The sequence below is a fragment of the Protopterus annectens genome, chromosome 12.part0, assembly GCF_019279795.1.
Source record: "Protopterus annectens isolate FY-2018-M chromosome 12.part0, PAN1.0, whole genome shotgun sequence".
Lineage (NCBI taxonomy): Eukaryota > Metazoa > Chordata > Ceratodontiformes > Protopteridae > Protopterus > Protopterus annectens.
In genome coordinates this window covers 121,645,170-121,667,222 of record NC_056746.1, presented here as the reverse complement: position 1 = coordinate 121,667,222, position 22,053 = coordinate 121,645,170, and the positions used below count along the sequence as shown (strand labels likewise).

General features: G+C 38.7%; 1 protein-coding gene across 8 annotated transcripts in view; it reads right to left on the bottom strand.

The window, feature by feature from the left end:
* CIITA (class II major histocompatibility complex transactivator) overlaps positions 1-22,053 on the bottom strand; it is an 851,446-nt gene that overhangs the window by 366,612 nt on the left and 462,781 nt on the right. For 7 of the 8 annotated variants that reach the window (XM_044089141.1, XM_044089142.1, XM_044089145.1 and 4 more), the window contains exon 5: positions 10,075-10,140. In XM_044089141.1, coding sequence (XP_043945076.1) covers positions 10,075-10,140 — 66 coding nt within the window. Of the gene's footprint in view, positions 1-10,074; positions 10,141-21,340; positions 21,448-22,053 lie in introns of those variants that run through there. The other variant, XM_044089147.1, reaches the window with a different exon arrangement.

Here is a 22,053-nt window from a genome sequence, read left to right as displayed (position 1 = left end):
GTAACATTTTTTTTTAAACTGTCATACTCTCCACATAGTTTTTTGTTAGCAGTGATATGGGTAGTACTCCAATTGTACAAAACAAAATGCACCATCATTTCATACTTTAATTTCAAACCTGTGGCCAAAGCCATTTACAGCTTACTGTACTGGTCGCATATTTACTAGTATCCATAAATATATCATTTTTTTTATTTTTAAGACTGTATCACATTTTATTTTTCTTGGCAGATCATTTCACATTTCAGCATATTTTACAGGGAATGATTTGCTTCTCTTATTTGAGTATCTTATGGCGGTTTGTTCCTAGTGATCTTCTATTTAAAATCTTGCTGAAAGGAACACATTCCTCCACATGAAATAATAGTATTTTAGCAGGACTTTTTATTGCACTAAATATTTTACATAAACTTCTCCTACGTAATGAGAGTTGACACAATATAATCTTTCAATTTCGTCCTCATATGGGTAGCTATCAGTTCCATGGACATACCTTTCAACCTCTTAGTGCAAGAAATTGGGACAAAGCCCAAGACAATGGGGGGACAAAAGCCCAAAAATAGAGACATATTTTAAGCATTGCTCTTATAAACTCAGAAAGTGAAGAATATGAAGTCTGAAACTCAAACGTATGTCATTATTTAGTGACTTCAGTCCTTGAACAGACCAAAAATACAAGCCAAAATCTGAACATTCTGCCAAAATCTGGACAGTTGACAAGTATGTGCATGGATTATTATTATAAAACATTTTAAAACCATTAAAGCTTATTTAAAGTGTGCTTTCCTGAATAACAAAGCACTTTATTATAGTGCAATATGGGCCTAACTAAAGCAATGTAAAGCAAGGCAAAAACTAACCTTTTTTCCTAGAAAAGATACTGCTAAAAATATGCAATACTTCATAGGTTGCTAATGTTACAGTTCACACATGTTGATCAAAAGTAAAATTCTCTCTCAAAACAGCCACAACGCCTTTAAATGGAAGAGCTACCATGTGATGAAAACTCATCAGATAAATATAGTCTCTTTGATGAATGGTTTCTAAACGATTTTACATCTGACTGTTGTACTGTGATAATGCAGTACATGTAACTGTTTTTTCACCATTGTAGGCCGATTCAGTTTTACTTATAGATGTGCTATCATAAAGTTAAAGGGGGCATGGAGTCGAACATATAGGACCTGCATGGGACTTGCCACATGCGAAAATAACTTTTCTCATTTTGTCAACTACAAATTTGGGGGGGGTGGTATTTTGAATTTTCATCATTCAGTTTGTCTTCAGGGGGTTACGCTCTGATTTATTATAGGAGAGCTCTTTAAACGTTGTTTCATAGTATAGTACTAGGCTATCTGCCCTGGGGCATTTGTAAGCCTAGCCATAGTGATGTGGCATTTGCCACCCCATGAAATGGTACAAAAATGTACAGAATAAATTAAGAGTACTGTGTCTAGTAGTGACACAATGAATGTCCCATTATATAACAGAATTAGTTTACTGTGCCCCTGTCTAGCAGTGACACAGATGTGACCCCTGACCCCTGAGGTAAACTTACGATCTCCCATCCACTCATCAAGATTTCTCTTGAAGAGAGCCAGCGAGGGGCTCTGCCTAATACGAACTGGGATCTTGTTCCAAAGCATTATGAATCTATCCCTTCAGCATGTCCTAGTCATACTTGTGCCGGGGTTTAAGTCGTTAGCTCTCGTGGTCCTGAAGGACTTGGATTTTTTGAGGTGGAGCATGTCCATCAGATCCTGATTGGACATGGCCTTGTACGTCAGGCAGAGATCACCTCTGAGCAGGCGGTATGATACTGAATAGAGCTGAAGTTTCTCCAGTCTGGCAGAATAAGACATATGTTGGAGCCCCTTGATCCTCTTGGTGAGGTACTTTTGTGGTCTCTCCAGCTGTTGCAAATGCCGGGCGAGGTACATACCAAATGAGGCATTGTACTCAATCATGGGTCTGATGAGGGAGGAATATAGGGGTACAATGACATCCTTGGATCTGGATGTGAATCCCTTCATGATGAGGTGTGCAAGGTAGAATGTTTTTCTAACCACTTTGGCAACGTGGGTTTCAAATGAGTGGTCGCTGTCGACTTGGGTCCCTAGGTCTCGGATTACTTTTTCAGTACTCAGTGGGGTGTTGTCTGTGTGATAATTTGTGGGTACTTTGTTTTTCCCAAAGGGGATAACTATACATTTTTTGGAATTTAGTTTAAGGCCGTGACTCCGGCACCAGTTGTCCGTTTCTGTGAGGCCTTTTTGTAGGATGTGTGTTTCTGTGAGGCCTTTTTGTAGGATGTGTGTGTCTGCTGGTGTATCGACTATGGCGCCTAGTTTGCAGTCATCTGCGAATGCCACAGCCCTCCCCCGTGTTTGCTTTAACATCTCAGAAATAAATGCCGAACAAGAGGGGTCCCAGGACAGATCCCTGTGGGACACCACTTGTGACTGGCTTTGAGTCTGACATTGCTCCAGCGATTTTAACTTTATGGGTTCTGTCCTTTAGCAGGTTTGCAACCCATCTAGTGACATAAGGGTTTATATTTAAGCTGTTGAGCTTATCTATGATGTCTGAGTGGGGTATTGTGTCGAAGGCCTTAGCCAAGTCCAGGTATGCTGTATGGACCGCTTTGCCCTAGTCAATGGCTCTAGTGACGGTTTCGAAAAAGTCAACCAGGTTTAAAAGGCAGGATCTGCCCTTTACAAAGCCGAACTGGGTGGGGCAAGTGTCTGTAGGTCCCCTATGTCTCTGTTTATGAGTTCCATAATGATTCTTTCCATAGCTTTACAGACCAGGCTGGTTAAGCTTATGGGGCGGTAGTTTCCAGGGTCTGTAAAGGCACCCCCCTTGTGGAGTGGGACCACTGTTGCTGTACGCCAGTGTTCAGGTACATATCCCGAAGTAAGGCTAAGGTTAAATAGCATTTTTATGTGTGGGTTTAGCTCCTCTTGGAGTTCACGTAACACACAACCCGGGATACCGTCAGGTCCCATTGATGCTGTGTTTTTTTGCTTTGTTTAGGGTGGTTCTCACTTGGACATCTGAGATGACAGGGAGATTACATTCAGCTGGGATAAATATTTCCTCTTTTGGGGGTGAAGGAGGGGAGAAATTTGCACTGAACCGGTCAGCCAGAATGTTAGCAATATCTGTGGGTTCAGTGCATTTTTTATTGTTGTGAACCAACTCTGAGCATATCTGAGGGTTTCCGCCCAGGTTTCTAACATAGCTGAAGAAGGCTTTGTGGTTATCTTTAGTGTCCTTAGCGATTTTTCTCTCAAAGTTGGCCTTGGATGTTTTTATGAGAGAACGTAGTTTCTTGCTAATGTTGATCAGAGATGTCTTCCCTTCATGGGATTTTGCTCTGACGTGCAGTAGCTTCCTTCTTTTGTTATACAATTTGTTTACGGTTGAGGTCCACCAGACAGGACGCTTACCTTTGGTGGAGAGGGACTTGGATTTGTTTGGGATTGCATGATCCATGCATTCTTGGAGATGTCCATAGAAAGCATTTGTGAAGGATTCGGCATTGTGGGATGTGGTATCCACTTGCACAGTGGGCTTAAAGGATACCATCTCAATCTTAAGAAGAGTGAAGTCTGCTTTTGAGAAGTTTTTCACTGTGGTCTTTTGTGCTGGGGGTGGAGGTGGGATATGTATATCCAGGGTGATTAGTTTGTGGTCAGATCTCACTAGTGAGGGGTATACTTCCAGTGTGGAGCATTTTGTCCCCATGTTTGTGATGATCAGGTCTAGTATATTATCTCCCCTAGTGGGAGAGGTGACTAATTGTTCCAGTGCATTTGAATTTATGAATTCCAGGAACCTTTGGGCTAGGGTATTAGGGCTAGAATAATGTACCCAATCTATGTTTGGGTAGTTGAAGTCTCCCAGTATGATGATATTTTGTGATACATTCATATCCTCCAGTGTCTTCAGGAAGGCTGAGTGGAGTTCTTGAGATTGGGAGGGTGGTCTGTAACATGCTACCAGTTGTATAGCAGTTTTGCCTATGGTTAGTTGCACCTGTATGATCTCTGATGCTTCATGTGTTGCTACTAACCTGGAGGTGTGGGTGTCTTTGATGAATATGGACACTCCCCCTCCCTTTGTGGTTCGGCCTGGGTTTTGGGGCCGAAAAGCATGATACGAGGTATAACCTGGTAATGCTGGGGTGCTCTCAGGAGCCTTGAACCAGGTTTCAGTTATTGCACAGACATTGATATTCTCCATGCTGAGGAGTGCATCAAGTGCCTGCATCTTGAGATTTAAACTTCTGGCGTTGAGCAGCATTACTTTTAGTTTTTTTGCATTATTGTTTTCTAAGGAGGTGGGTTTGTCTTTTGAGCCTTGCCTAAAAAAGGCACTATGGGGGTGGCAAGAGCCTTAGCCAATATCCGGAAGCCCAGTGGTGACAGGTGTACGCCATCCCTTGCGAAGCAGCATGGCTTGTCCAACATGTCATCCCAGGCAGACAGACACTGGATCCCCTTAGAATGACACCAGTACTTGAGCCAATTGTTAAAGCTGATCATCTTGTCTTTGTATTGTGGTATCATTCTTGGGGAGGGCAAGATGCTGCTCAGGGTCAGGGTCATACCAGCCTGGGCTACATAATCGGAGAGCTCCTCTATGTCTCTTTTCATGTAGTCCAGGCAGGTACGTCTCAGGTCATTCACACCAGCATGGACAATGATGGAGTCATATTTGTACTTGCTCTGGAGTGACTTGAGTGCGTGCGTTATGTGGCGGATCCTAGCTCCCGATAGACAGCTCACAGTCACCTTCTCCTTGTTCAATCTTTAATTAACCATCAGTCAGAATAAAAAAATAGTATTATAGTATTAGAAGTATTTTTGACCAAAACACCAACACTGACATTTTAAATGAATCTTTATTTTATTACACTAGATACAAAATTAATTATGGAATTCTGGAAATGTATCTTCCTGGGGTGTGGTTATAGCTATCAGTTTACAACTGCCTGCAACCTTTAACAGACAGTTCTGAAACAAAATATATTAACGTTCCATTATTACATTGTAACTTGTACATTATTACATTGTAACTTATACATTATTACATTGTAACTAGCACTCAGTCATATCTGCAGCTCCTTTCCCTTTAACATGAATTGCTTGGTGTGATGCTTTGGGGGTCTGGATTATCTAACAGGTGCTAAATGAAAAGGTAAAACAAAAGAAACACAGTGGAACTGACTGCTAATGTAGTTTGTCAGTTCTTATTCATACTTGTGTATTTACAATCATATTTTCATAACAGAGCTGCATGCTATTAAGAAAATCATGATGAATGTCATGCTGGGATACACACACTGTGAAGTATAATGTACTTCTACTTGATATTTATTTATTTAGTTTTTTTTACATTTGTTTACCAGAAAGTTTGAATGGGTAAGAGCCATTTTCAATGGAGACCTGAGGATATTACAACTTGTTTGCTAGTAAGTATGAAGGTGAGTACGTTACCACATCCAAAACCAACCATCCATCATCACACGGAGCGTCAGACAATGTGGAGGACACCATCGGCGACGCATCATCACAGGGAGCGTCAGACGATGTGGGAAAACACCGTCTGTGACGCATCATCACAGGGAGCATCAGACAATGTGGGAGAACACCGTCAGTGACCCATCATCACATGGAACGTCAGATGATGTTGGAGAACATCATCAGTGATACATCATCACATGGAACCTTAGATGATGTTGGAGAACACCGTCAGTGATGCATCATCTCATGGAAACTTAGATGACTTCGGAGAACATCATCACATGGAACCTTAGATGATGTTGGAGAACACCGTCACTGATGCATCATCACTTGGAAACTTAGATGATGTTGGAGAACATCATCACATGGAAACTTAGATGATGTCGGAGAACACTGGTCAGTGATATTTGTATAGTAAGCTGTACAGCTTGATAGATAATGAATGTTATTTCATGTTAACTAAGTAAATATACATACTTTTTTCATATTTTTTAATACTTCACTGAGCAAACATTTAGGAATTTCTTGAAATCAGGTAAAAGATGAAGTTTCCTGAATACAAGTACTGTTGATGCTGTATATCCGAGTTGTACAAATCTGAGGATATGAACAATTGTGAAAATTTACAGGAAAATGTAACTCTGGATTTTTATACTGTACTGATGTAAAAACAGTGAGTACACTGACTTCTATCACTGCATTGTTTTGCCAAACACATTGCTGGTTGCACCTTTTTAAATAGTGTTCATTGTTACCACGATGTTTACATTTGTTTGCCTTATTATATTCTCTTGCTAACATGATGTTTACATTTGTTTGACATATTCTATTGCTAACATGACGGGTGAATATTTTCTAGAAGAGGTGAATTTACTAAAGCAGCTCTTTGGAGAAAGAGGGTACCCGGCACATTTGGTTAATGAGTTAGCCAAGGAGGTCTTTGCGGGTAGGGATGATGTATATTCCCCTTTGTTGCGGAAAGGGACAACACAGGACACTGGTTCAAAATCTTTGGGGAAGTTTGATTCTCACAATAGCTTTGTTTACACTTTTTCGGAGGATTCTTCCCAGGTAGAACAGTCAATTTTAAGATTTTGGCCTATTCTGAAACAGCATGAAGAGCTTAAGCAAATAATCAATGAGCATCCCTCTTTTGTTAGAAGGAAGGACAGGAATCTCAAAGGGTTACTTGAAGGGAGACCGAGAGTTGGTGGCAAGCGAACTTGCCCCAAACTTGGTACCTATAGTTGTGGAGCATGCAAGCAGTGCACCTATGTGGTAAACGACAGTGTATTATTCATCCCATCAAGAAGATTTAAATTTAAGGTTGAACATTACTACAACTGTGGGGTGAAGGGTGTTGTGTATTTGGGTTTTTGCATACAATGCTGTAGTTTTTATGTGGGCAAAACCGAGAGAACCCTTAGAAGAAGGATTTTGCTGTAGTTTTTATGTGGGCAAAACCGAGAGAACCCTTAGAAGAAGGATTTACGAGCATTTATATGAAATTTCTAAAAAGAAGGACACTAATGCTTTTTATAAACATCTTGGCACATGCCCCAACATGCAGTTGAGATTTATGGTTTTAGAACAAGTTCTGCAGGACAGTAGAGGAGGGGACTGGGAGGCTCGGCTTGAGTATAAGGAGCTGTTGTAGCAACTCAAATTGAATGCCACTAAACCCCCAGGCCTGAATGAAAGTGTCAGCATTGCCAGTGTCCTAAAATTAAGAAGGGACAAATCATAAATTAAAAAATTAAAAAAACTACAGTTTTTATGGCTGAGTCTATTTTACACAACAGATAGTTTTATTTATTTATTAACCAATAAATTTTATCACCTTTTGTAGGCATTTTTTGTGCAAAGTGTACTGAATACACACATTGTGGTTTTGTAGGTTCTATTTATTCATTTACCCATTCTAACAAAAGATTTTTAAAAAAGATTTTTAGGATTGATTAATGATGCATTAATGTTTTTTAATGTTTGTTAATGTTTTTTAACATCTTGTTGTTTTACAGAAGTGTTTTTACTATGGCATGGCTTATAATTTATTCAAAAGCATGGCTCAGTGGTTTTGCTTGCATTGGGTTAATAATTTATTTGCCTATTAATTTATTTGCCTACCAATTAAGCTGTTAACACATTTGATCATGTGATTTTACTACTTGCAGTATATAAATTTGTGATTTTGTAAGTGCAAACTCATCTTGAAAAAGCCTGGTACTGATCCAGGCGAAAGCGCTTGATTTTATATGTTTTTCGTCTTTTATTTTGAATAAAATTGGCAGTGAGTTACTGTTGAACTGGTTCGCTTTTCTCCTTTGCTCTGGATTTTGGTACTTATTATATTCTCTTGCTAACATGATATTTACATTTGTTTGACTTGTATTCTATTGCTAACATGATGTTCACATTTAACAGGTTTACATTTGTTTGACTTATATTCTATTGCTAACATGATGTTTACATTTGTTTGACATATTCTATTAACAGGTTTACATTTGTTTGACTTTTTATATTCTATTGTTAACACAATGTTTACATTTGTTTGACTTATTATATTCTATTGTTAACACAGTGTTTACATTTGTTTGACATATTCTGTTAACATGATGTTTACTTTTGTTGGATTTATTATATTCTATTGTTAACACAATGTTTACATTTGTTTGACTTATTATATTCTTTAACTTCATTTTTTTAGAAAATACTCTTGAATCTGAGAAGTTTATACACTGCTGGAGAAGTGCCATTCCACAGCTGTTAGCTGTGAATGAGTTAACCCTGAGGGACTCTACCTGTGGTTACCTTCCATTTAAAGGAGAAACCGTTGATGCTGGCACTAAATGTGAAATGCAGTTAATCACATACGAGTTAATCAACAGCAATTTAAATCTTTCAGTTGATCGTGGGAATGCGGATGTAATGCTCTGACCACATCAGCACAGACCAGAATAACTGTAAAACTAGCATCAGTAGCCACACCGATATATAATCATAGAAACCTAACCATCTGATATGGCAGGATCTAGTCTTGGCAGACCCATGTTGACATATGCCTGCGTTATCCTAGTATCAAAGAGTAGCCTTTCAAAATACTCATTTGCAGTGCAAATAATACTATTAGCTTTACAATGATGGGTAAAACTGAACTTTCCCTTAAGAAATGTTTTACCAGGACAGCATCACTTCTTACATGAACATTTGTTAATGTTAATTAATGTACAATACACATCTACTTCAAAAAGTTGGGTACACACTGTATCAGTATCTCTTAAGAAATTACTTCCAGACTCCATATGAGAATAGGATATGGCAGCAAAAATCTGAAGTGTCTCATCCCTTCCTTACTAACTGCTGCCCTTATAAGATAGAAAATCAACCAGCTGTGTGGCTTCCATTTTTTAACATAGTTAAAATTTTCTCTTTTGTTGTCAGTAACCACAGAAGTCAGAGACTCCTCACAGGAAATTTTGGCCTTGTATATAATTTCTTTTAGTAGTTTAGCGATCTTGGAATACTTAATTATTATACAATGTAACATATATACTTTTTCTTGTTGGATATCTTAAATTTCATTGTTCTTCAAAGTAACATTACTTTATCAAATTCTGTATAATACAAACTTCCAATGAACACTGTTCACCAACACAACAGAAGCAGAATGGCCTTCACTGAAGAAATAAAAGCATCTGAAATGGTATTTTACATAGGGGGACATAAACTCCTACATTATGCATACAGCAGACTATGTGTTTTCTACCCCCTTACTTATAATGAACCATCAGGTGGTTGCATTTTGGGGACAGCGGTGGAGGTAAAGTCATGACATACAGTGACCAAGGATTCCAAGCAGATGTACCATGAAATAAACTGCTTCCAGATGGACAGGTCACATAACCTGTTACAGAATTCTGTGCATTCTGCAGTCTTGCTTTGCTATTTGTTTTCTGCCCATTCCTTCATCCGGCCACCCCTCCTAGCCACTCACCTGGCCTCTTCATTTGCCCTGGGTGAAACCTTAAGGCCCTGTACTTTCATGGGTGCAAGAGAGGAGTAAGAAATTGAATTGTGTTGTTATCCAGACAAATGAGTCTTTTGCTGTACAACCCTAACCCCATCCTGTCAGTAGCTCTCTGTGGTTTAACAGCCTGCTGCAACATGAGGGAACATGCATGGTTCAATTATAGTGTGACTGAGGCAGATCTGCCTAACTTCATGCAGGTTTCATCAATATAATAAGCAAAAGCTACTTTCTTCCGCCCTTCGTGGATAAGCTGACATTAGTAGCTCAACTCCATTTTTCCTTCCTGGCTCTTCCAGTGACCATGACTCTAATCAAACATGGGCCCTCTAGGTCATAGATAGGACTTTGTCCCTTTACTCCACAATGACCGGAGCTCTTCTGTTGATTTGCAGTCAAAAATGATTCACAAAAGAAATACACACAGACATTTTTGTAGAGAGTTCAATATTTCCATTTGTGAAGAGAGCACAAATTAGCAGTTAACATAAAGCAGTTATAAAGGAAATAACTTACTGGTGCATGTTCTACCACGTTTAGGAGTTGCTTCATCTTGCAAATGTTGATCCTTGACTTCCTTTGCTGTGTTTAAAAAAGGAATACGACTAAAATGAGATTTTGAAAACAAGCAGTTCAACTTATCTGTTAATAATAATCCCAAGCCAACATGATTTCCACCCACATCACAACACATCCACAGCACTCATTTCTTTCACTCGAACCACTACAAGATGTTGGAGAACAATAAGCTGGTTTCCTGTCATTTCCTTGACATCTTTAAAGCCTTTGATACCGTCTCCCACAAACTTCTTCTATCTAAACTGTCTAACCTGAATCTCTCCCACTCCACATTTCAATGGTTCTCCAGCTACCTTTCCAATAGATTTCAATCCGTCAAATGGCTCTCTGTCACCTCCCCCTTCCTCACAGTTCAAACTGGGGTTCCACAGGGTTCCATTCTTGGATCCTTGCTTTTTAACATTTTCACTAATAATCTCTATACATCTCTTGCTCCTCTTTAATACAACATGCTGATGACTCTACAATTATCTCCTTTTCTGACAATCTCTCTCGTCTCCTTACCCTTTACCCAGGAATCACTCCTCTCAGTGGAACACTGGCTAACCAATAATCAACTCCTACTCAACCCTAAAAAAACTAAACTTTTACTCTTCCTCCCAAAATCTTTACAACACAAAAACACCTTTGCTACCACTTCCCTCAATAACAATCATCTCTGTTGAACCTCATACAAAACTGCTTGGCGCAACTATCGATAACCAACTAAAATTCGATATCCAGATTCAACAGACTATCAAAAAGACCCACCAAAAACTAGGCATATTATGTAGGCAAAAAATATCTTACAAGGTTATCCTGTTTTTCCACCTGAAAATGGTTAAGAAATTCCTTACAATTTCAGAGCAGTCCTTGGTCAATTGTGATTGTTTCTCAAACACTAACTTGTCTTTGCTTTGGCTCATTAGCAGCAGTACAAAGAACTGCCTGCTCACACCCTTGTTCTCCCCTCCCCTGTTTATTACCTTAAGACAATCCCAAAGTTAATAAATATTACCTGTGGCAGGCACCATTTTTAAAACTACAACCACCCTTGTCACTATCATATGTTCATTCATCAGTTAACTCTGTTACCCGATTGTTTCCAGCCCCCTCATAAGAGCAACTAACAGGGTCTCTACCTGCTTCGCTCCACAGCGCTAACCCAACACTACCTCCTCCATCTTCCCACTACTATCACACCTCCTCAACTAACATGTACAAGCATACCTTACCTATATTCACTGCATGCACTCTCCTTGCATATCTTACATCCTACCAAAGTTCTATGATTCCCGCACTCAACCACTACCACTGTACTACTACTCACACCATACTCATGTCTCACCCTCACTCAGCTCCCCTCCCACCAACTCAAGAACCATCCCTATGCACCCCCCCACATATTCTACCAACTATATTACTCAAACATAAAGCATCCCTACAACTTAACATAGTAACCCTCCCACAATACCCATTACCCAAAGAGCACAATCATAAAGTTTCCTTTATAAACAAACACATTCAAAAACTGAGAAAACTAATAACCTCATGCATATCAAAACTAGCCCTAAGTGGAGATATCCACCCCAACCCTGGCCCTACCATCTCCAACCCCAATCCTCATAATCAGAGTAGAAACCACAACTTCTCCCATATTACAGCCAATAGAAAGCCAAATGACTTCCTTCTACTAAGCCTAAATATTAGAAGTATATCCAACAAAGTCCATGAACTCCATGCCACCATAGACTTATACTCTCCAGATACAGTCATCCTGACAGAAACCTGGCTAAAACCTCACATTACAAGTGAGCAAATACTCCCTACAGGTTATGGCATACTAAGAGTAGACCGGCTAAACAAGAAAGGAGTCTGTGTAGCTATAATATTTAAAACAGCATCTAAACATCCAGATCTTAAAATCATCAGCTCCACAAATAGGCAATGAAGAAATAATATATACCAACCTCAAAACAAAACCATCAACATAATTGGATGCTACTTCCCACCTGGCCAAAACATCCCTCCACTAGAAAACCTCCTCAGCTGGTCTACCCACCATCTCCCCCAAGAAACTATCATTTTAGGTGATTTCAATATTGACTGGCAATCCTGTTCTGGCAACCATCCAACCCATCATGTAAATCTTCATGGCTTCACCCAACTAGTCCAGTCACCAACCAGGATAAATAAAAACTCCAGCAAGCACACTACTGTGGATTGGATACTAGTCAGTAAGAGCCCTCAGTCATATATAACAGGCTGCTTATCAGACAGCCTCAGTGATCACTCCCCAACATTCCTACTGAAAAAATACCTATACCAAGCTAAACCTGTCTACAGTGAGATACGTAAAAAAAATAAACTTTAACCCACTCACATTCATCTCATCCCTCAAAGAATGCAACTGGCATCCTCTAAAGTACCTCAGTCTTGATGACGCAGTTGAATTTTTTAATACTACCTTCCTGAGCATCCTTAATTACCATGCCCCCAATAAGACTTTCCAGAATCAAAGCACAATCCTCCCCTTGGCTACAGAAAACCACTAAGTCAGAAATGAAAAACAGGGATAAAGAGCATCCTTAATTACCATGCCCCCAATAAGACTTTCCAGAATCAAAGCACAATCCTCCCCTTGGCTACAGAAAACCACTAAGTCAGAAATGAAAAACAGGGATAAAGCCTGGGAGCACCAAACCAAGACCCCCTCAACTAGACAAATTCCTAGAACTACACAATAGAGTCAAAAAGCTAATAAAACAGGACAAATTCCAATACTACCAGTCTGCCCTAGACTCCTCCGAATACATCCTCAAGTAGAATTACAGACAAGACCTCTTTTTCCTTCCTAAAGGATGTAAAAATTCCTGAAATAATGATCTTTCCCAGTGTAGGGTCTCAGTTGCCAGCATATGTAGAAAACGCCTCGTCTTATTTTGGTAGCTTGTATAGATTACTGAAAGCTGAGTACAGTCTGCAAGAGAAATACCGCTGAGACAGCTTTGGGTGTAAATAAGGGACTGGCCTTCAAACACATCATTTCATTATGAAAACCTGTGCATGCAGGCTTCCACTTAAGGACTCACAACTTTCATTCTGCATATGTTTAAAGTATCTAAGAAAATTACTTAATGTCCAGTTTGGTATCTTGTTTAAAAAGAGGTCAAGATAAATCTTTCAGCAAAAGGTTCAAATCTCAGGGAGTACAGACATGGTTTCTAAGACATCTTAAATGCAAAACAACTTAAGACAAATCAAAACACATAGATGCATCAATACCACTGGGAAAAAAACTGGCACACAAGCAAAACCACAGAAGCGTGTACTTTGATGGCTGGCAACATTAATTCTGAGTGAAAGAGATAGTTTACGTAATCCTAGATTCTTGAACTGAACCATTTAACGAGTCATCCACGTTGTTGTGTGATTGCTTTCGATTTTTCCTACCCATTACTTCCAGTTCCTCTTGTGCTTTTAAATTCAGAAGCTCATAAGCTGCGCAGCCCCTACTGTAACTCTGCTTTTGGATGCGCTGCCCAGTCTCAACTAATTTGCTCGCACTAGTGAGCACAAAAAGATCAAACTTTACACTATTAAAGCTTGATTTATCCTCTCTTTCATATCTTCCCACCTTCTTGACGTACACTAAATTACACAGAGTACTTACCCCTATTTTTTTTTCCACACTACAATTAAAATCTGTAAATTTAAGGCCGGATTACTTATCAGTAGAAAACCTAGGAACCACATCTCAGGAATCAGCTTGGCATTAGTGCTTTTGTTTTGGTCTTGGTGAAAGAACGACAACAGGGACATTGATTCCGGACTGCTTTTGATTGGGCAGTGTATATAGGACGTCATTGATTGCTCTAGTTGCCATTTTTGGTAGAAACCTCTTCAGTTTTAATTTTAGACTAAAGCTCTCAACCTCTTGCCTCTACAATAAAGGACAAATCCAGAAATAATATGGGCCATTTTTTAAATATTAGTATTAATATTTTAAGAGGCTGACAGAACAGAATATGAATTAGCATGCATTTTTCTTAAATAAAAGAAGTTTACAACTAATTATCATTGTTATTTATTAAGTGTAATCACCACTTTTTCTCTGAAGATTGCCAGTTTTATGAATGATTACAAGGTAAAAAACAATGACAGAACATCTGGAGTACTTGAGAGGTAGGTTTTAGATCTTTGTGCAGACTGGGCTTTCTGTTGTGTTGAATTGTTAAGTGCTTTCTAGGGCATCTAGCAAGAGATACCAAAGGAAACTACAACTCTTCATTAATTATGTCAGAAAATTAACAGAGAGTGGCCAGTGATACACTGAAGTAATCTATAAGGGCATCAGATATTTCAATCCCAAGTATATAGCCAATATTTTCGCAAAAAAGTACCCCATCTATCTACACTGATGTTCCAGTATCCCTGAAAATTTAGTTTCCTCAAATTACCTTGGAACAAGCTTTAGAATTACTGTAAAAGTCTAAGAACAATAATTCCATTGGACTAGACATCATACCAGGCTGTGTTCTCGTCATTAAGTACGCACCAGGCTGCGTTCTCGTCATTAAGTACACACTATCTGAGCCTCTGCTTAAACTCTTCAAACTCAGCCTGTCTACAAGGTCTGTCCCTGATGCCTGCAGAACAGCCATTGTGATTTCCCTGCACAAGAGTGGCCCTTTAAAGACCCTGGTAATCAGAGGTTCATCATCTTCACCAAACCTAAATGCAAAACCACAAAATGTACAATTGCAGAACTCATTTATACAAAGGCAACTTAACTGAAGAGTTTGGTTTTGTGAAGGGCATAGCCTGCCTCCTGAACATAGTAGACTTTTTTGAAAAGGTTACAGACGGTGTTGATAGTGGTAACCCTGTATATGCACACTACCCCTATGCTGTTATTTAAAAAATAGGCTAACTTAGACACCCATATCTTATTTGCTGGATTGCAAACTGCTATCCAGCAGATTCCAGACTGTGAAAGTTGGTGGCACCCCACTGGGCTTAAACTTGTAACTAGAGAGACTCATAGGTTGGTACTAGGCTATTGGCCCTAGGGCATATACAAGCCTAGCCATAACAATTCCCTGGCTATTTCTTCCCAGTATTTACTTCCTACAGGGATCAATGCAGGGCCTGCTCCCAGTTGGAAATTACTCTGCAGACATCCAGTCTAATATCTCAAAAGTGCAGATCATCTAGTTTGCTGATGACTGAACGCTGGGCACTGTTATGTACCCATCCACTGACACTAAACAGGTCCAGCAAGGGCAGGAATATACTCATATCTGCTATGATCTCAAGCCAAATGTCAAAAATGTAGCGTAGTCATCATCATCATCATCATCAACTCCCTTTCCCCAATTTTTCTACATGGGGTCAAGGTGTCTTGTCAACAATTGCCATCTCTCTCGATTCACTGTCACTCTCACCTTCTTCAACAATCATGTTTGACTGTCGCAGGTCTTCTCTAACACAATCCATCTGCCTCTTTGCCGGACGCCCTCATTTCCTCTTGCCTTCTTCCCGTTTGTCTCCTGCGTTCCTGGACATGTGCTTGAACCGCAACAATCTATTCTCTTTGACCTTCTCTGCAACTGGAGCTACATGGGTTTACGCTCTGATGTTCTCATTTTTTAGTCTGGCCTACATGTGTGTATCCTACCACCAATCTCAGGCACTTCATTTTCATCACCTCTGTCTCTGCTGCTCACTTTCACTGCCCAGGTTTCTGTACCATACAGTAAAATTGGACACACTGCTGTTTTGTACGCTGCCCCCACCTCATATGTAATAAATGCTGTTCCTCTTCATACACATACTGTCACAGGAGATCTGGGTAATTATGGTGATAATTCTCTCTCATTCAGTCATCATGTTTCCACCATGGTCAGTGAATTTTGAAAGGAATATCTTCAAGATCCAAAGACGTCATCCGCTGTACTCTTCCCTTATTAGACCGGTCACGGAATACAATACCCCTTTGTTATGTATAAATATAAATATAATGCTCAATCAGGAAGGTCCCATAGAAATTTAACCAAGAAAAATTTGTATTTAGCGAATGATGACAAGACGGTAACTCTGAATGTCACTTGAAAACCTCCAAAGCACACCCGACTGCCCAGTAGATAAAGAAGGACCAAATTAAAACAAAAATTGGATATTTCCTATGTTCTGCTGGTTATCTAGCATGCTATTAGAACTGCGGCTTTTTTCAGTGGAAAAGAAAGTCTGTGAATAAACAAAGGCTATCAGAAGCCAGGGAGGTAGGACATCTGAGTACGCAAAGCACCCAAGAATATGAGCCAGGTATAAATGCTACTTCTGGACGTGAGTGACCACAAAATGCAATGCTATTAAGCATGCAATGCAGGATGGGTGAAATCTTTTAATCAGGATAAGTAAGGGTAACACACACTGTTGTACCTTTTGACAGTATACTGCTCATATATTCATACAGAAACCAGAATTGTATTAAAACACTATGCTGCCTTGTAGCTAAAGCTACATTCTCTCACCAGAAACTGAGTTATTAAATTACATTATTTCATTAATTAAATATTAAACCGGCCTGGTAACTCGGTGGTCATACATCTATTCTTCTGAGAAAATACACCAGCCTGAAATAGAGCACAGAGGGTGGATTCACACTGGAACATGAGCTATATACATGCAAAATGTAACAAACACAGTGTAAATAATGAGCTATATACATGCAAAATGTAACAAACACAGTAAACAGTGTAAATAATGAGCTATATACATGCAAAATGTAACAAACACAGTGTAAATAATGAGCTATATACATGCAAAATGTAACAAACACAGTGTAAATAATGAGCTATATACATGCAAAATGTAACAAACACAGTGTAAATAATGAGCTATATACATGCAAAATGTAACAAACACAGTAAACAGTGTAAATAATGAGCTATATACATGCAAAATGTAACAAACACAGTGTAAATAATGAGCTATACACATGCAAAATGTAACAAACACAGTAAACAGTGTAAATAATGAGCTATATACATGCAAAATGTAACAAACACAGTGTAAATAATGAGCTATACACATGCAAAATGTAACAAACACAGTAAACAGTGTAAATAATGAGCTATATACACATGCAAAATGTAACAAAATGCAAATAATGAACTAAATACATGTAAAATGTAACAAACACTGTAAATAATGAGCTATATACATGCAAAATGTAACAAACACTGTAAATAATGAGCTATATACATGCAAAATGTAACAAACACGGTGTAAATAATGAGCTATATACATGCAAAATGTAACAAACACAGTGTAAATAATGAGCTATATACATGCAAAATGTAACAAACACAGTGTAAATAATGAGCTATATACATGCAAAATGTAACAAACACAGTAAATAATGAGCTATATACATGCAAAATGTAACAAACACAGTAAACAGTGTAAATAATGAGCTATATACACATGCAAAATGTAACAAAATGCAAATAATGAACTAAATACATGTAAAATGTAACAAACACTGTAAATAATGAGCTATATACATGCAAAATGTAACAAACACGGTGTAAATAATGAGCTATATACATGCAAAATGCAACAAACACAGTAAACAGTGTAAATAATGAGCTATATACACATGCAAAATGTAACAAAATGCAAATAATGAACTAAATACATGTAAAATGTAACAAACACTGTAAATAATGAGCTATATACATGCAAAATGCAACAAACACAGTAAACAGTGTAAATAATGAGCTATATACACATGCAAAATGTAACAAACACAGTGTAAATAATGAATAATATACATGCAAAATGTAACAAACACAGTGTAAATAATGAGCTATATACATGCAAAATGTAACAAACACAGTGTAAATAATGAGCTATATACATGCAAAATGTAACAAACACAGTAAACAGTGTAAATAATGAGCTATATACACATGCAAAATGTAACAAAATGCAAATAATGAACTAAATACATGTAAAATGTAACAAACACTGTAAATAATGAGCTATATACATGCAAAATGTAACAAAATGCAAATAATGAACTAAATACATGTAAAATGTAACAAACACTGTAAATAATGAGCTATATACATGCAAAATGTAACAAACACGGTGTAAATAATGAGCTATATACATGCAAAATGTAACAAACACAGTAAACAGTGTAAATAATGAGCTATATACATGCAAAATGTAACAAACACAGTGTAAATAATGAGCTATATACACATGCAAAATGTAACAAAATGCAAATAATGAACTAAATACATGTAAAATGTAACAAACACTGTAAATAATGAGCTATATACATGCAAAATGTAACAAACACAGTGTAAATAATGAGCTATATACATGCAAAATGCAACAAACACAGTGTAAAAAGATATAGACATGCAAAACTTAAATGTAAATATCTGCAGTACACTGTATACAGATGCAGCTCAGAAGTATCAAAACGTGATACAGCCACGCGTGTAAACAAATGCACACATATTCATGTGAGAACACACACGCATGCACAGTACGTGTAAACAAATGCACACATATTCATGTGAGAACACACACACATGCACAGTACGTGTAAACAAATGCACACATATTCATGTGAGAACACACACACATGCACAGTACTACGCAAAGCAATGCATGTGCCCAAACAGCCACGCGTGTAAACAAATGCACACATATTCATGTGAGAACACACACACATGCACAGTACTACGCAAAGCAATGCATGTGCCCAACTGAAGCAGTTTTACCCTCGGGTCATAAGCCAAACAGGACCTAATATATTGTAGTAGTTGTGATAAGCAATACACAACCATAGACTCTGACAGATTAATATGTACTAGACAGTGATGACTGTTAAGGCAGGGCCTGAAGTTGGTACTTAATGTGACGTTGTGGATCTTCTGTGGGAAATTGTCCTAAGTCTTAGAGCCACAATGCATGACCAAAAAGTCCTTATCCACACACTGTTCTTGGTTTGAAGAATATGAAGTTGAAGCATCGCCTACTGTCTAACAGCAAACATCAAAGAAGCCCATCCATGTGGATGTTAGGCAGATGGCAGACCTGATCCAGGTTAGGTAGACCTTAAAATGTGAGGTTAGGTTAGCATTGTGGGGGCTTGGATCAGCTAGGGTAATACAACTGAAGAGCAGGCAGATTATTGAATATTATACATCAGACATGCAGAGTGCACGTGCACACGTACACACACACACACACTTTTGTTAGCAAACACAGAAAAATAAAAAATAACATATAAACATAAACCAGTCACCACTAAATCTTTTATTGCACTTGCTTCTGACGTCTCGGCTACAAGCCTTCAAGTTTTCAACAGTTTTGTTGCCTGATTGTTTTGCATACCTGTACACATGGACAAACAGGAAAAAAGTAACAACAGTAAAGGACTGCTGGGTTACTCACTTTGGCCATTTTCCCTGCGTGGGCAACGACTGCTAAGTAATTCAGCTTGCCCATTTCCCTGCCTACTGCAAACTCCACAGAACTTATCTGTGATGTACTGTTTTCATCCTTAATATTAGGTCCTCATCGTGCCCAAGCTTTCCTGAGCTCTCTCACTGTATCTCCTGTATCAGTGCAACCACTCATCTGCATTATGCACCCAGCCTGTCATCCTATCTGCTGATTACAACATCTTCCCCATGTTGTAAAGTACCGATAGAGACTGTCATCTTCTATTCTGTTAACATCGTGAAAATCCACCAGGCATACACACACCAGTTTTAGAAGTGATGTGGTAGCACTGGTTTGGTTAAAAGACTTGCTTTAAATTATACAATCTGCAATAAGAGACCGAGGGAATGAGACTCATTAATACAGGATAGCACATATGTCAGGGGTCTGAAGCTTTACCAGCCTAGACAGTCCTGCTGGGGGTGTCATTTTCACCATCACTTTATCTAATGATATTCTTCAATAGATTTTTGCCACTTATAATTCTGATAATAAAGGCAGTTTATGATTTATTGATCACGGATATAAAATCTGTAAAAAAAAAAAAAAAACATAAGTAATATTGTAGTTTACCACAGTGCATTGGACTGCATGAGCTGGTCGTGTGCTTTCAATGCTTTTCCCCTGCCTTCCACAGAAGTGTAACTGTGGAATTATTACATACAAGTGTGTGTGTGTGAGAGAGAGAGAGAGAGAGAGGTGAAGGGGGTGGTGTTTTCTTTTTATTGTTTTTGTTTGAGTTATACTGAGTTAGATGAAGTGCCTTCAGACCAGCTGTGTTTGATCAATTGAGTTTACATTTTTTTTTAGATAAAATGACATGCCCACGCTGACATGTACATTATGGGGACCTACAGGCTTTTTTTCATACAAAGGCCACATGTTTACACTTAGCTTTATATTAAGTATAATGTCACAGCTGTGCTTTCTTTTGTTTGCATGCACCAGTAAAACTCTACTTACAAATGACAGCCAACTATTTCTTTGAGTCAACAGATAATTACCACACTTTGATAATTTTTTCCTTACATCACTCACTAATCCCAAAACAATTTTCTTTGTGAGTATAAAGCAAATGTAACTTCATGGTGGATCTCAGCTAACACACAGAAACACTTCTGTTCTATACCCAAATCTTTATACATTTTTTCTGATACTCCTGGAAAGACCATATCTCCATGGTTACCACCCTTCTTACTGTCAGTGGCAAATCTTGGGGGTGGCACCTAGGCATGACCCTCTCCTTTTAAGGATCAAAGCCTGCTGTATGATAAAGAGACACACACACGTGATGTTTTTATAACGGAAATCACGAATGTTTCCCCACTGTATGTTGTAAAAACCAACACAGTGCAACACAAATGCCTTAAGTTATAGTAAATACGAAAACCAGTTGATTGTTCAGATATTGCACTGGGAGAAGTAGTGACTAGTGACTTCTACGTAAAAATCAGAACGTTTTAACATGATAAACATTCAGAAAGATAACAACATACGTTGGTGGTATATGATTGTAGTTACACAAACAAAAACAAACGTCAGACTGCTTGTAAAATTCAAAACAAACTTTCCAGCCCTAACAAACCTCTTGCACATGTGTGAACTACCCGAAGCAGTAATGATTTGGATTTTACTCCTGCAAGTCATAACACATGAGCACTTGAAGTACATTTCGGTTGTAAACACTCACCATTTCTAAACTCTGCATTCATCATAGTCTACCTTAAAATCAACCAGGAGATTGTTTTCTCAATAGGAAAATAACAGCTATATCGTTTGTTGGTTCAGCTAAACTTATATGCATAAGTCCCGCCCCTCTAGTGGTGACTGATAAGGATTGCAGGCAGCCTGCCGTTCACTGGTTACTGTGTTTGTCAGTCCCACGGTTGAGGGTTACTGCTGCTGACGTTGTGTGTGACGTCAGAACGCTCTTCTTTCGGCTTTTCTCGGTTGGGGTCGCCACAGCGGAGCTCCGGTCCGCTAATGATTGGCAGTCGATGTTTTACGGGTGCCGAGGTGCCAGCTCGACGCCCAACCTTCAACGAAGGCACGGCCATTGTGTGATAATAGAATAAGTAAACATTATGGTTTTACTGTACACTCACTAGTTTACCACCATTTATCTGGGATGTCTTGTGCAGCTGAATGCTGTTTAGTCTTAAATCGACAGCCATCAGGTAATTTCTACACAACCAATATTTTCTACAAATAGACGTGAATTTTAATTGTCTCTGTTTTCATCAGCTTTGAGGTTTGGAGCTGATTTCCTTTACACTTCACAAGTGCGTAGTTCTGACTTCACTTAAGGGTACACATGACAAAGGTTTCTGCATCTAGATCTGCTCTTCCCAGAAGGGCTTGCCAGGGGTGACCAGACGAACTTACTGTCTGACAATGATTATC